The following is a 16,548-nucleotide window of genomic DNA, read 5'->3' as shown; positions in this document are numbered from 1 at the left end:
AGCGGCGGATAGTGTGAAGGCTGACCGAGTATGAGCCAATGGGAGCGGCGGATAGTGTGAGGGCTGACCGAGGATGAGCCAATGGGAGTGGCGGATAGTGTGAAGGCTGGCCGAGTATGAGCCAATGGGAGCGGCGGATAGTGTGAAGGATGACCGAGTATGAGCCAATGGGAGCGGCGGATAGTGTGAAGGCTGACCGAGTATGAGCCAATGGGAGCGGCGGTTGAGGCGGGGCTGCTCCTTTCCGTTGTGAGGGAAATGGCGGCCGCACCCGGGCCTCTGGAGATCCCGAGCGCCGCTTCCCGGTCTATCCGAGCCCAGAACATCGTCCCCCGGCTGCAGCATGGTCGCTACACGGGGCACGGGCCCACCAGGGTCTCACAGGTAGGCCTGAGAGCCAGCTGGCTGCCCGGGGTTTGTGGGGAAGGCCCCCAGGAGCCTGGGACTCGGTTTAGTAGCGGGCCGGAGGCGGAGGGGGGAGAGTGGCCTGTGCGGGCCCGGCTTTCACTCCGAGGGACGGAGGGAGTCGGGAATCAGCCCCTTTGCCGGGTTGTAGTATTTGAGGATTTGGAAAGGACGGAAAAATCTGATGATTCAATTTGAACCGGAGTCAAGTTAAACCTGAGCGAAACTTTGTCTTTAGCTTTTAAATTGAATTAGATTAAAATTCCAGCTTTGAAACTGTCCTGATGAAATTTGAGCTCTAATTCACTGGAATATTAGTGTCTTCCTCTGGGTCATTAATCCAGAAATATAAGAACTATATTATTTTACTCAATATTTTTTAAACTAATTGTGTGTAATCCCACTGAATTTTGACAAGGCCACTTAGAATCAGCAGGTCATTCATCCTGACGAGAGATACATCCTGCCTTTCCTGTGCTGGTTCTTTGAAAGCCCTGTAAATATTTTTCCTACTCAGCTATTTCTCCAATTCTCTTTTTAGAGAGTTACCACTGATTTTTAAAATTCGTTCACAGGATGTGGGCTTCCCTGGCTGGACCAGCATTTATTGCCCATCCCTAGTTGCCCTTGAGAAGGTGGTGGGTGAGCTGCCTTCTTGAACCGCTGCAGTCCATGTGATGTAGGTACACCCACAGTGCTGTTAGGAAGGGAGTTCCAGGATATTGACTCAGTGACAGTGAAGGAACGGCGATATATTTCCAAGTCAGGATAGTGAGTGACTTGGAGGGGAACTTCCGGGTGGTGATGTCCTCATCTATCTGCTGCCCTTGTCCTTCTAGGTGTTAGAGGTCATGGGTTTGGAAGGTGCTGCCTAAGGAGCCTTGGTGAATTCCTGCAGTGCATCTTGTAGATGGTACACACTGCTGCTACTGTACGTCGGTGTTGGAGGGAGTGAATATTTAAGGTGATGGGTGGGGTGCCTATCAAGCGGGCTGCTTTGTCCTGGATGGTGTCAAGCTTCTTAAGTGTTGTGGGAGCTGCACTCATCCAGGCAAGTGGGGAGTATTCCATCAGACTCCTGTCTTGTGCCTTGGAGTTGGTGGGCAGGCTTTGGGGAGTCAGGAGGTGAGTTACTCACCGCATGATTCCCAGTTTCTGACCTGCTGTTGTAGCCACAGTATTTATATGGCTGGTTCAGTTCAGTTACTGGTCAATGATAACCCCAGGATGTTGATCGTGGGGGATTCAGTGATGGTAATGCCATTGAATGTGATGGTTGGATTCTCCCTTGTTGGAGATGGTCATTGCCTGACACTTGTGTGGTGCGAATGTTACTTGCCACTTGTTAGCCCAAACCTGGATATTGTCCAGGTCTTGATGCATTTGGCCATGGACTGGTAGAAGCTGAAGCTTCAGGCTGCGCATTTGAGTTCATAACAACTGGTTGGAAAAAAAAACTCTCCTCATCACTCCTTTTGTCACTTTGCCGATTATCTTAAATCTCTTTATTTCTCCTGCCGCTGGAAATTGTTTCTCCTTATTACCTCTCTTAAAACCCTCCATAGTTTTGAACACCTCTAATTAAGTCTCCCCTTAACCCTCTAAGAACAATCCCAGTTTCTCCACATTACTGAAGTCCATCATCCCTGGTGCCATTCTGGTAAATCTATAGCCTCTCCAAAGGTCTTGACGTCCTTCCTAAAGTTTGGTGTCTAGAATGGAGCTCCAGCTGAGGCAGAACCAGAGATCGCTTTATAAAGGTTTACCAAACTGCTTTTGCACTCTGTGTCTTTGGTTATCAAGGCAAGGACCCTGATGCTTTTTTAAACAGCCTTATCAACTTATCTTGCCACCTTCAGATGATCTGCATACGTGAATCCAGTCTAAGTTCACGCTTCAGTGTAATGGGGGGACTGCTGCCTTATCTGAGTGCCTATCGTTCAAATTAAGTGAGGAACTGATGCCTGTTCTGCAGGTGAATGTTGAAGATCCTGTTGTATGACCCAAAAAGTGCTGGGAGTTTTACTGCTTTTAGTTTAGTAAACCTTGGTTTCCTAATCTTGATTTCCTCTACTAATATGCAAAATAAAAAATGCTTTTGCAGAGAACCAGCACAAGCATGACAGGCTGAATGACCCCCTTCTGTGCTTCAACCATTCAATGATTCTATAATAAAAACAATGCTGGAAAAATTCAGCAGTTTCGAAGAACAGTCAAGTAGAACTTGAAATGTTAACTCTGTCTGTCTCCACAGACGGTCGCCAGACCTGCCGAATTTTTCCAGCACTTTGTTTTTATTTCAGGTTTCCAGCATCTGCAGTATTTTACTTTTAATTCCATGACTATAACTTTGCTGTGCTAAAAATGACCGTGATACCATAGAATCCTGTGATAGACTGCAGCCAGAGTATTATGTCCAATTCTGGACACCACACTTTAGGAAGGATACCAAGGCTTTTGGATTTGCTTGATTATGAGATTGGAAGGTTGAAACCTGGGTTTTCACCACTCGGATCAATTAGCAGGTTGTGGTTGGTCATGTTTACAGTCAACCAGGAGGTACGCCGTCGACAGGTGGGCTGTTATAAGAACACAAGAAATAAGAGCAGGAGTAGGCCATTCGGCTCCTCAAGCCTGCCCTGCCATTCAATAAGTTCATGGCTGATCTTCCCTAGGCCACAACTCCTCTTTCATGCCAGCTCCTCATAGCCCTCAACTCCCTGATATTTCAAAAATCTATCTACCTCCTCTTTAAATACTTTCAGTGATCTCGCCTCCACAACTCTCTGGGGTAGAGAATTCCAGACATTCACTACCCTCTGAGAGAAGAAATCCCTTCGCATCTCAATTTTAAATGAGTGTCCCCTTATCCTGTAACTATGTTTCCTAGTTCAAAATTCCCCACTAGTGGAAACATCTTCTCAACATCTACACTGTCAAGCCCCCTCAGAATCTTGTACATTTCAATAAGATCACCCCTCATTCTTCTAAACTCTAATGAATAAAGGCCTAACCTGTTTAGCTGTTCTTGATAAGTCAACCCCTTCATCCCAGGAATCAGACAAGTGAATCTCTTTTGAACTGCCTCCAATGTCAGTATATCCTTTCTTAAATACGGGGACCAAAACTGTACACAGTACTCCAGGTGTGGCCTCGCCAACACCCTGTACAGTTGTAACAAGACTTCGCTATTTTTAAACTCCAACCCCCTAGCAATACAGGACAAAATTCCACTTGCCTTCTTAATTACTTGTTGCACCTGCATGCTAACCTTTTGTGTTTCATGCACTAGAACACTTGGATCCCTCTGTGCTGCATTTTTTCGGAGTCTCTCTCTATTTAAATAATAGCCTGCCCTTTGATTTTTCCTAATGTACATGACCTCACTTTCCTACATTAAACTCCATCTGCCAAGTTTTTGCCCACTCATTCAGCCTTTCTATATCCCCTTGCAGATTCCTTATGTCCTCATCACAACATGCCCTCCCACCTATTTTTGTATCAGCAAATTTGGATACATTACACTCTTCCCCCTCCTCCAGTCATTAATATAGATAGTAAATAATTGAGGCCCTAGGACTGATCCTTGTGGCACTCCACCAGTTACATCTTTCCAACCTGAAAAAGACCCATTAATCCCAACTCTGCCTTCTGTATGTTAACTGATCCTCAATCCATGCTAATACATTACCCCCAATACCATGAGCTCCTATCTTGTGCAATAGCCTTTTATGTGGCACCTTATCGAATGCCTTCTAGAAATCCAAATACACTACATCTACCGGTTCCCCTTTATCGACTCTGCTTATATCCTCAAAGAACTCTAGCAAATTTATAAAACATGATTTCCCTTTCACAAAACCATGTTGACTCTATTTGATTGTGTTAATCTTTTCTAAATGTCCTGCTATTTCTTCCTTAAGAATGGACTCTAGCATTTTCCCAATGACAGATGTTAGGCTGACTGGCCTATAGTTTCCTGCTTTTTGTCTCCCTCCCTTCTTGAACAGGGGCGTCACATTAGCGGTTTTCCAATCGGCTGGGACCCTCCCGGAATCCAGCGAGTTCTGGAACATTTTGACCAATGCCTCCACTATCTCTGCAGCCACTTCCTTTTAAACCCTTGGATGCAGGTCATCAGGTCCTGGCAACTTGTCTGCCTTTAGTCCCATTAGTTTGTCAAGTACTCTGTCCCTCGTGATAGAGACTGTTACAAGATCTTTCCTCCCATTAGCTCCTTGCTTTTCTGTTATCTTTGGAATGTTTATAGTGATCTCCACCGTGAAGACTGATGTAAAATATTGATTTAAATTTACTGCGATTTCCCTGTTCCCTGTCATCAGTTCTCCAGTCACATCCTCCAAGGGTCCCACACTCACTCACCTTAGCCACTCTCTTTTTATATACCCATAGAAGCTCTTGCTGTTTGTTTTTATATTTCTTGGCAATTTATTTTCATTGTCAATTTTCTCCCTGTTTATTAGCTTTTTAGTCATCTGCTGGTTCCTAAAAAAATTCCCAATCCTCTGGCCTACCACTAGTTTTTGCCGCTTTGTATGCCTTAGTTTTTGATTGGATACTTTCCTTGGCCGCCTTTGTTAACCACGGGTGGTTCATCCTTCTCATCGAGTCCTTCTTTTTGACCGGGGTAAATTTTTGCTGAGCGTTATTAAATGTCTGCCACTGCTCATTCACTGACCTTCCCCTTAGTCTATTTTCCCATCCCAATTTAGACAACTCTTTCTTCATACCTCTGTAATTACCCTTATTAAAGTTGAGGACACTGGCTTGAGATCCGAGTTGCTTGCCCTCAAACTGAATTTGAAATTCTACCATGTTATAATCGTTACACCTTAGAAGATCCTTAACTATGGGACCTCTTATTAATCATTACACATTACTTGATCTAAAATAGCCTGTTCCTGGGTAGGTTCTGCAACGTATTGCTCTAGAAAACAATCCCATCGTCAGTTTGTAGGGTGTGGAGTGTGTTCAGTTTGGGCTCTGGGATTTCAGACCAGTGTGTATGTGTTGAGATCCTGTGTCAATGGTTAGCTTTCAGCCAATGGTGTTGTTTGAAGAGGGCGGTTTCCCTGCAGGCATCTGGAAGTTCAATATGTGCTTGCATAAGAAGCCACTAGAGCGGTGTTAATTTTAACACCCCAGAAATAATCCTTTCTGGAGGTGAATATCTGCCACGTTTGTGTGGCAGCTCCTGAGCCATGTTGAACAGCAGGACTCTGCTGTTGGGTAGACCAGGGCGATTGAAGCAATGTGTAAAATCTGGACAACCTTCGACTGTTTGAGGACAGGCCAGGGAAGATGTGAGCACTTTCTCCACAACTGGAACATGAGGAAGAGCTCCAATTGTGACTGTGGCCATCCAAGGCAGACTATCGCCAATATACTGAACTCTTGACATGAGAGATCAATTGCTGGTGGTATCACAACCATTCATATTGCATGAGCTGAAGCCGTTGAATCGATTGTTAACCTCAACATCAAAGTATAACTGCTTTCTCCTGCCATCTAATAAAAAAAAACTAGATTGGAACCAGGGATGAGGAATTTCAATGATGTGGAGAGACTGAGAACCTGGGAATGTTCACCTTAGAGCAGAGAAAGTTATGAGGAAATGTCATAGATTTAAATGATGGACTTTGATATAGCAAAAGGAGAAGCCATTACCTCAGGTAAGTGGATTATAACCAGAGGTCATAATTTAAAATAGTTGACAGAAGACTTGGAGGGAAATGAGAAATTATTTCACACAAATGGTGGTTATGATCTTAAACACCCCCCACTACCTGGAAGGGTGCTGGAATCAGATTCCATAGGAGCTTTCAGAAGGCAGTTGGACATGTAGTTTATGACCACTAATTCTCAGGGTCAAGAAAGCTGGGGCGTGGGACTATATTAGATAGTTCTTTAAACAGCCAGAACAGGTAATGACTGGTTGATGGACTCATTGTAGCAGCCGGCTGGGGCTGCTTTTGGTTAGAACATGAAGTGAGTATTCACTTCTGTGCTGTGAAGCTCTCTGAATCAATGAAATGGCTGTAAAGCACTTGGGATGTCCTGAGGCTATAAATGAGAAAAATTCTCACACCCCTCTCATTGTAAACGACCATCCTATCTCCATCCTTTCCATTGCAAAGTTCTTGTCACATTCATGCTGATCTTTATCGCAGCTCTGTGTTTTAACTGCTCCAATCAGGTTTCTGCCCTCACAGTATTTGAATGGCCCTTATCAAAGTCATATGATTGTGATAAATTGTCCCATCTCATCCTTCTCAACCTCTCAGCAACCTTCGACATGGTAGATGACACCAGACTTCTCCAGTGACTCCCCCATTGTTTATCTCAGATGGATTGCTCTTACCTGATTCCACTTTTGCCTATCTAATCTTAGCCAGATCATCTAGAGCAATGGCTTCTCTTCCCACCCTGAACCATTTTTGAAGTTACTCAATGATCTATCCTTGGCCACCTTCTCTTCCTCATCCATGTGTTATCCTTGGTGAGCTCATCCACAGGTCTGCGTTCAGGTTCTTTGTGTACCCTGATAGCACCTAGCTTTTCTTGCCACCACCACCTTGACCCTTGTATTGTTGCTGTTTTGTCAGACTTCTCATCTGACATCCAGTCCTGGACAAGCTGCAGTAACTTCCAGTTAAGCATTAGGAAGACCATAGCTGCCGTCATTGGCTCCTATCACAAACTCCATACCCTTGGTACTGATTCCATCCCGCTTCCACCGGCTGAAGCTAAACCAACCTGTTCACAACATCTGGGTCCTATTTAACACTGAGCTGAGCTTCCTATCCTATGCATCACCAAGACCACCTCTGTCCATCTCAGCCCCTGCCTCATCTCAACTGAAGCAGAAATACTTACCCATGCCTTTGATATCTCTAATGTCAGTTGGTGGTACTTCACTTGTTGAGTCAGAAGGTTGTGGGTTTGTGCCACTTTAACACACAAACCTTGGTTCTCACTCCAGTGAGGGAGCGCTCTAATGTTGGAATGGGGACGTGATGGCGTAGTGGTATTGTCGCTGGACTAGTAATCCAGAGACCCAGGGTAATGCTCTGGGGACCCGGGTTCGAATCCCACCATGGCAGATGGTGGAATTTGAATTCAATAAAAACATGGAAATAAAAGTCTAATGATGACCATGAAACCAATGTCGATTGTTGTAAAATCCCATCTGGTTCATTAATGTCCTTTAGGGAAGGAAACCTGCTGTCCTTACCTGGTCTGGCCTACATGTGACTCCAGACCCACAGCAATGTGGTTGATTCTTAAATGCCCTAGCAAGCCGCTCAGTTGTATCAAACGGCTACAAAGTCACAGAGAAAGAATGAAACCGGATGAACCACCCGGCATCGACCTAGGCACCGGAAATGAGAACGGCAATCTCATTCCTGTCCACCCTGCAAAATCCTCCTTAATAACATCTGGGGGCTAGTGCCAAAATTGGGAGAGCTGTCTCACAGACTAGTCAAACAACAGCCTGACATAGTCATCCTTACAGATAATGTCCCGGACACCACCATCCCACCAGCAGGGCAGACCCAGCAGAGGTGGCGGCATAGTGGTATACAGTCAGGAGGATGTTGTCCTGGGAGTCCTCAACCATCGACTCTGAACCCCATGAAATCTCATGGCATCAGGTCAAACATGGGCAAGGAAACCTTCTGATTACCATGTACCGCCCGCCCTCAGCTGATGAATCAGTGCTCCTCCATGTTGAACATCACTTGGAAGAAGCACTGAGGGCGGCAAGGACACAATGTACTCTGGGTGGAGAACTTCAATGTCCATCACCAATAGTGTCTCGGTAGCACCACTACTGACTGAGCTGGTCAAATCCTAAAGGACGTAGCTACTAGACTGGGCCTGTGGCAGGTGGTGAGGGAACCAACAAGAGGGAAAAACATACTTGACCTCATCTTCACCAACATGCCTGCCATGGATGATTCTGTCCATGACAATATCGGTAGAAGTGATCACCACAAAGTCATGGTGGAGATGAAGTCCCGCCTCCACATTGACCATATCCTCCATCATGTTTAGCACTACCACCATGCTAAATGGGATAGATTTCAAACAGATCTAGCAACTCAAGACTGGGCATCCATGAGGTGCTGTGAGCCATCAGCAGCAGCAGAATTGTACTCGAACACAATCTGTAACCTCATGGCCCGGCATATTCCCCACTCTCCCATTACCATCGTGAATGGTGGTGGACAATTAAACAATTCACTGGAGGAGGTGGTCTAAAATATCCCCATCCTCAATGATGGAGGAGCCCAGCACAACAGTGCAAAAGATAAGGCTGAAGCATTTGCAACAATCCTCAGCCAGGAGTGCTGAGTGGATGATCCATCTCTACCTCCTCCGGAGGTCCCCAGCATCACAGATGCCAGTCTTCAACCAATTCGATTCACTCCACATGATATCAAGAAACGGCTGAAGGCACTGGATGCTGCAAAGGCTATGGGCTCTGACAATAGTACTGAAGACTTGTGCTCCAGAACTTGCCGTGCCCCTAGCCAAGCTGTTCCAGCACAGCTACAACATTGGCATCTACCCGGCTATGTGGAAAGTTACCCAGCTATGCCCTGTACACAAAAAGCAGGACAAATCAAACCTGGCCAATTACCATCGTCCACTCTCAATCATCAGTAAAATAATGGAAGGGGTCATCAACAGTGCTATTGAGCGGCACTTGCTTAGCAGTAACCTGCTCACTGACATCCACTTTGGGTTCCGCCAGAGCCACTCAGCTCCGGACCTCATTACAGCCTTGGTTCAAACATGGACAAAAGAGCTGAACTCCCAAGGTGAGGTGAGTAACTGCCCTTGACATCAAGGCAGCATTTGATCGAGTGTGGCATCAAGGAGCCCTAGCAAATCTGGACTCTATGGGAATCAGGGGGAAAACTCTCCGCTGGTTGACGTCATACCTAGGACAAAGGAAGATGGCGGTTGGAGGTCATTCATCTCTATCCAGGACATCACTGCAGCAGTTCCTCAGGGTAATGTCCAAGGCCCAGCCATCTTCAGCTGTTTCATCAATGACCTTCCTCCCATCATAAGGTCAGAAGTGGGGATGTTCGCTGCTGATTGCACAATGTTCACCATTTGCAGCTCCTCAGATACTGAAGCAGTCCATGTCCAAATACAGCGAGACCTGGACAATACCAAGGCTTGGGCTGACAAGTGGCAAGTAACATTTATGCCACACAAGTGTCAGGCAATGATCGTCCCCAACAAGAGAGAATCCAACCATCGCCCCTTGATGTTCAATGGCATTACCATCACCGAAATCCCCACTATCAAATTCATGGGGATTACTATTTACCAGAAACTGAACTGAACTAGCCATATAAATACTGTGGCTACAAGATCAGGTCTGAGGCTAGGAATCTTGCAACAAGTAACTCACCTCCTGACTCCCCAAAGCCTGTCCACCATCTACAAGGCACAAGTCAGGAGTGTGATGGAATACTCCCCACTTGCCTGGATGAGTGCAGCTCCAACAACCCTCGAAGCTTGACACCATCCAGGACAAAGCAGCCCCGTTTGATTGGCATCACATCTACAAACATTCACTCCCACCTCCGACGCACAGTAGCAGCAGTGTGTACCATCTACAAGATGCACTGCAGGAATTCACCAAGGCTCCTTCAACAGCACCATCTAAACTCATGACCACTACCATCTAGGACAAGGGCGGAAGATAGATGAGAACAACGCCATCTGGAAGTTCCGCTCCAAGTCACTCACCATCCTGACTTGGAAATATATCGCCGTTCCTTCACTGTCGCTGGGTCAAAATCCTGGAACTCCCTCCCTAACAGCACTGTGGATGTACCTACATGGACTGCAGCGGTTCAAGGCCACCACCACCTTCTCCAGGGCAACTCGGGATGTGCAGTAAATGCTGGCCTAGCCAGCAAAGCCCACAGCCCGTGAATGAATAAAAATGCCATATTTTGGATGAGACTTCAAACCGAGGCTCTATCTGCCCTGTTGAGTGGATGTAAAAGATTCTATGGCACTATTTTTATTAAAAGCATGGCTGTCCTCCCTAGCATACATTCCAATATTTATCTTTCAACCTAAATCTGATCATTATCATATTACTGTTTGTGGGAGCTTGCTGTGTGTAAATTGACTTCGGGGGAGACGGTGGCGTAGTGGTAATGTTGCTGGACTAGTAATCCACAGGTCCAGGCTAATGGTCTGGGCCATGGGTTCAAATCCCACCATGGTGGAATTGGAATTTAGTTAATAAACCTGGAATATAAAGTTAGCCCCAGTAATGGTGACCATGAAACTATCATTTACTATTGTAAAAATCCATCTGGTTCACTAATGTCCTTTAGGGAAGGAAATCTGCCGTCCTTACCTGGTCTGGCCCACGTGTGACTCCAGACCCACAGCAAATGTGGTTGACTCTTAACTGCCTTCTGAAATGACCTAGCAAAGTCAGTTTAAGGGCAATTAGGAATGGGCAACAAATGCTGGCCTTGCCAGTGATGCTCACATCCCATAAAATAGTAAAAAAAATTATGTTCCAACATTGCAACAAAGACTACATTCAAGAATACAAATTTATCTGTAAAGTGCTTTGGGATGTCGTGGGGTCATGAAAGGTGCTTTTTTAACCCAACTCTTTCCTTTCGACTGTTCTGCTTACCTGTCTAGTCTTCCACCTTTCCTCCATCTGTAAACTTAAACTCATTCAAAACCCTGCTGCCCATAACCCATCAGGTAAAAGCCCCATTTAACCTGTGTTCACTGAGCTACATTGATGCCATCAATGCATCAAATTTGTAATTCTCTGTCCTTTCCTGGTCTTTCCCCTCCGTATCTCTGTAATACCCTGCTATCCTACGGCCCTGAGCCCTCTGCACTGCCCACCCCTTAGCCCCACTATTGGTGGCTGTGGATTCAGCTGTTCCAATTTCTGGAATTTATAGAAGCAGAAGGATGCCATCTGGCCCCTCGAGCCTGTTCTGCCCGTTAGTGAGAGCAGGTTGTTCTATGACCTAACTTCATTTACCCACCTTTGCTCCATATCCCTTAATATCTTCCATTAATTAACATCTGCCAATCTCAGGTTTAATATAGCTGACCCAGCGTCAATGACTGTTTGTTTGTGGAAAAGAATTCCAAACTTCTAACACCCTTTCTATGTAATATTCCTATTTTAACTCCTGCAAGGTCTGGCTCAGATCTTTGAACTGTGCCTCAAACCTAGTCCCCAAGCTCAGTGGAAATAGTTTGTTTATGTATTCTTTTTAAGATCTTGAAAACTTTGATCGTTATGACGTGGCAGATATTTTCTCTATATACTCGGCTTTCGTGAAAAATACCCTATCGGTTTCTCAATTCCAGTTTCTTCATCTTGCAATAGTACAGCACCAATGCCTATATCACTTGAGTCAATGGCCAGCTTAAATTGTTAAATAATTAGGTACTGCCAACACTGGTGTCATAGTCGATACAGTTTTTGAACTGTCACGTGCCTTCTGAGACTCCTGTGCCCATTGAAACTTCTTGTTTTTTTTAATAGTTCAGTCAATGGATCAACCGTACTGCTAAAATAGTTACAAATTTCCGGTAAAACTCCCTCTTGCCCAGAAACCTCAAAACTTCCCTGAAGGCCAAGGGAAATCAACAATAGCTTTGACTTTCACATCTCTTGGAGCCACCTTGCTATGTCCAACGGTGTAGCCTAGATATGTAACTTGTGCTTTTGCAAATTCACTTTTAGCCAAGTTCATCACCAAATTAGCTTTTTGCATTTGATTAAATAATTCTTCCAGATGTTGTAAATCCTCCTCCCACGTTTGACTGAAAACTATCAAGTTGTCAATATAAACAGCATATTTGCTCAGTCCTGCAATTACTTTGTCAGCCTTTGAAATGTTGTTGGTGCATTTTCACACCAAATGGCATGATTTTAAACTGATATAGTCCTGGCATCACAAAAGCTGATATCTCCTTTGCTCCCTCCGATAACAGTACTTGACAGTATCCCCTCAGCAAGTCAATCTTTGTGATAAACCTTGATTGTCCAACTTTCTCAATGCAATCTTCCAACCACGGTATAGGGTATGAATCCGCTTTTGTCACTGCTTTCATCTTTCAATAGTCTACACAGAGTCTGTGTTCCATCCGTTTTGGTACCATCACAATAGGTGAACTCCAGTTACTCCAACTAGACTCAGTGATGTCATTTTGAAGCATGAATTCAATTGTTTTCTGCACTTGTGATAACTTTGCTGAACTCCTGCCTTATTGAAAATGAATCCCCTATACCCACATCATGTGTGGCTAAATTTGTCCTCCCCAGCTTATTCCCACAAATAGCTTTGTGTGACTGCAATAGTTTCTCCAAATCATTTTGACACTTGTCTGGAAGGTAACTCAATACCACATTGAAATTTTTAAGTACCCCCTCATTATCCAATTTGATTAGGGGAAAATCAATTTCAGAATCCTTCATTTCTACCTCCTTTCTCCTTATCTCCCACCACTAATACCTCCTTTTGGTCCTCTTCCCCGACAAAGTAGCTTTTAAGCATATTTACATGATACGCCCTCTGCTGTTTTCTTCTATCTGGAGTATTTGTAAAATAATTTTACTCAGTTTTCAATCCTGTGAGGTCCATTAAACCTTGTCTTTAACATTTCACCCAGTACTGGTAACAAAACTACCAGCTGTGGCCCTCCTATCTGCCTTCACTTTCATCACTTGCTGTGATATCTTTAAATGTTCCCTAGTTAACATTCATGCCATGTTCAATCTTTCTCAGAAGTTTGATACATAATCCAGGAGAGTAAGCAGTTTCTGAATTTTGACCCACCAATTTCTCATGAATCAACTTTAGTGGTCCCTTTACCTCATGACCATAGACTAATTCAAAAGAACTAAATCCAGTTGATGCATTAGGAGCATCCCTAATAGCAAATAACAAGAGTAGAATTCCCCTATTCCAATCCTGTGGCTAGTCTTGACTATAAGCACTTATCATGTTTTTTAAAGTTTGAAAAGTTTTAAAGAAGTTTTTTTAAAGCACCTTGTGCCTCAGGATGGCAGGCTGGCTGTTGACTTAAACTGTTTTATCCCCAAACTATTCATTACTCCCTTAGACAGTGTGACATGAAATTTGAACCCTGACCTGATTGTATTTCTTTTGGCAAACCGTATCTTGTAAAAAAAAAAATTAGTCAACTCTTCCACAATTCTCATTACTGTAATATTTCTCAATGGTATTGCTTCTAGAAACCTTGTAGACACATCCATTATTGTCAGCAAGTACAGAATTACCTCTTTTAGTCTTAGGGAGGAGTTCTACACAATCAACCATGACCCTTGTAAAAGGTTTCTCAAATGCTTGAATTGGAATTAAAGATGCTGGCTTACTCACTGCTTGTGGTTTCCCTATCACCTGACATGTGTGACATGTTCTACAGAATTTGATTACATCTATATGCAATCCAGGCTATAAAAATGTTTTTGCATTTTCGCCTGTGTCTTTCTAATTCCTAAATGTCCCATTGGAATTTCATGAGCTACTGAGTATCTCATTTCTATATCCAGATGGTATAACAACCATGCACTTGCATCCACTTCTCATCTGCCGAAACTTGATACGGTTGCCACTTCCTCATTAACACACTATCCTTAAGGTAATAACATTCTGGAATACATTCTGCCTCTGTTTGCGAGTAAGCTGTCTGATTTAACTGCTTTATTCGTGGATCTTTTTGTAGCTCTCCCAACTGCCTTGAGGTAAACAGTTCAGCTTCATTCTCTTCCATTCTTTCTCCCTGAACAATCTTATCAAAGATAGTGTCAACTAATTGAACTTCAACACCTTTTCCCCGCCTTTTAATTTCCTCCTCTTCCTGTTTCAACCTGTGAGCTCTATGGTCATGAGGTAAGACTTCTGTTGAATTCACCTCTAAGGCTGCTCAACTATCACAGGCATCACCCATATGTGACTCCACTTATTATCACCTGTTCCTGCAATACTCCCTCTGAGCAACAAATATCACTACTCCATAACATTAAGGATTGACTAACCCCTGTGTCTCTTAAAATCTTAACATTTTTATCTGCTCCACCCTGCACACATGGAAAGTCCCCCCCATCACATGCAAAATCTTTAAACATTTCTGCAATCTGCTCTTCAGAACTCCCTTGGGTAAATTGTAAACACATTCCCACTTCTTCACCTATCACTGCTTTACCTGTACACAAACCACTGGTTTTACCTGTGCCTCAACCTCAGGACCCACAGTACTCTTACTTCCAGAACTTTTCTGCATTCCAATTATTGTAACAGATTTTCCCTGTAACTTCCAACACATTGACTTTGTGTGCCTAACCTTGTTACAATGAAAAAAACCTCAATTTTCAAGCGTCATTTCTACCCTCGCCACCTTCCTTTTTTGCCTGAGGAAAAAGCTCCCTTAGAATTTCCAACTACTTCTCTTCCCTGACTAGCTACCTTCCTTTCACCTTCCCGCTTTCTCTCCTCTGATTTTAAAGGGCGATAAAAATAAGGTTTAAATCTATGAACTAACTCAATCATCAGCTACAAAAACAGAATTACCTGGAAAAACTCAGCAGGTCTGGCAGCATCGGTGGAGAAGAAAACAGTTGACGTTTCGGGTCCACATGACCTTTCAACAGAACCGTTCTGTTGAAGGGTCATGTGGACCCGAAACGTCGACTCTTTTCTTCTCCACCGATGCTGCCAGACCTGCTGAGTTTTTCCAGTTAATTCTGTTTTTGTTTTGGATTTCCAGCATCCGCAGTAGTTTTTTGTTTTTATCAATCATCAGCTATCTCTGCTGCTTGTCTTACCGGTTTAACCCTCTTCCCCCACATGAGTTCTCACTACTGAAGGAATTGAATCTTTAAATTCTTCCAAAAGAAATACTTCTGTAAAAGCTGCATATGTTGTCTCTACCTTTAGTGCCTGTAGACTGTGCACTGGTCAGAATTACCTTGTTTTACCCTCTCATACTCCATATAAGTTTGCCTGGGCTGTTTCCTTTATATGACTAAATTTCTGCCTTTGCGCCTCAGGAACCAACTCATATGCACTCAAAATAGTCTTTTTTATTGCATCATAATCCACTGACACCACTTCTGACAGTGAAGCATAATCCTCATGAGCTCTACCCACTAACTAGACAGTAAAAGCAAAGTACAGTTTTCTTGTGGCCATTTCATGTGTTTAGATATCTTCTCAAATGAAATAAAGAATGCCTCTGCATCCCTTTCTTCAAACTTCAAAAGAGCTTGCACAAATTTAAACACCTCCCCACTGGGTTTTAGGTTGAAGGCTTTTTCATCATCAGAACCTTCCGAAGCATCTGAGGCCTCTTTCTTTAAGTCCAGCTTTTTAAGCCAGTATTCCCTTTCTCTTTCCTTCTCCCTCCTCCTCCCTCTCCTCCATTGCTAACTTTTCCCCCTGGAGGTCAAGTTTTCGCATTTCCATTTCTCTTTGAAATACTCTTTTTTCTCTTTCCTTCTCTGCCCTTTTTCTGCTGCCTCTAGTTTCAAGTGTTTTCATTTCCCTCGCTTGTTCCAATTCAAGCTTCTTCATTTGTAACCAAAGCCTCACTACCTCCAGCTGTGACTCACTAGTGTCAGGTATCACTTCCAACTTCAAATGCTGTGTTGTTATTTCAACTATGTCTGCTTTCTTTGCCCCTACAGGTAACCTCAACTGCAACTTATCAGCCAATTCTGTTAACTTACCCTTAGATACAATTTGGGAAACTAGACTAGAGGGTAGATCAATAGAGAAGCAGTGGCATACATTTAAGGGGATATTTCAGAGTATTCAGAATAAGTACATTCCTACTATAAAGAAAAATTCTTAGGGGAAGACCCAACATCCGTGGTTTATTAAAGAAGTTGAGGAAAGCATCAAACTTAAGGAAAAACCATACAACTCTGTAAAGATGAGTGGCAGGACAGATGATTGGGCAGAATGTAAACAACGGCAGAGAATGACTAAAAGGTTAATCAGGAGAAAGAAATTGGAGTGTGAGAAGAAGCTAGCTAGAAATGTAAAAACGGATAGCAAGAGTTTCGACGGG

The 16,548-nt window shown here is 43.8% G+C and overlaps 1 protein-coding gene across 2 annotated transcripts in view; it reads left to right on the top strand.

The window, feature by feature from the left end:
- Window positions 1-226: 226 nt before the first annotated feature.
- The window catches only part of LOC144673099 (short transient receptor potential channel 4-associated protein-like), a 94,365-nt gene continuing 78,043 nt past the window's right edge, over window positions 227-16,548 (top strand). For both annotated transcript variants that reach the window (XM_078535090.1, XM_078535089.1), the window contains exon 1: window positions 227-384. In XM_078535090.1, coding sequence (XP_078391216.1) covers window positions 259-384 — 126 coding nt within the window. In that variant the 5' untranslated portion in view covers window positions 227-258. The remainder of the gene's footprint in view (window positions 385-16,548) is intronic.

This window comes from Cetorhinus maximus, unplaced genomic scaffold, assembly GCF_964194155.1.
Source record: "Cetorhinus maximus unplaced genomic scaffold, sCetMax3.hap1.1 HAP1_SCAFFOLD_264, whole genome shotgun sequence".
In the NCBI taxonomy this organism is placed as follows: domain Eukaryota; kingdom Metazoa; phylum Chordata; class Chondrichthyes; order Lamniformes; family Cetorhinidae; genus Cetorhinus; species Cetorhinus maximus.
This window is presented reverse-complemented; position numbering and strand designations above follow the sequence as displayed.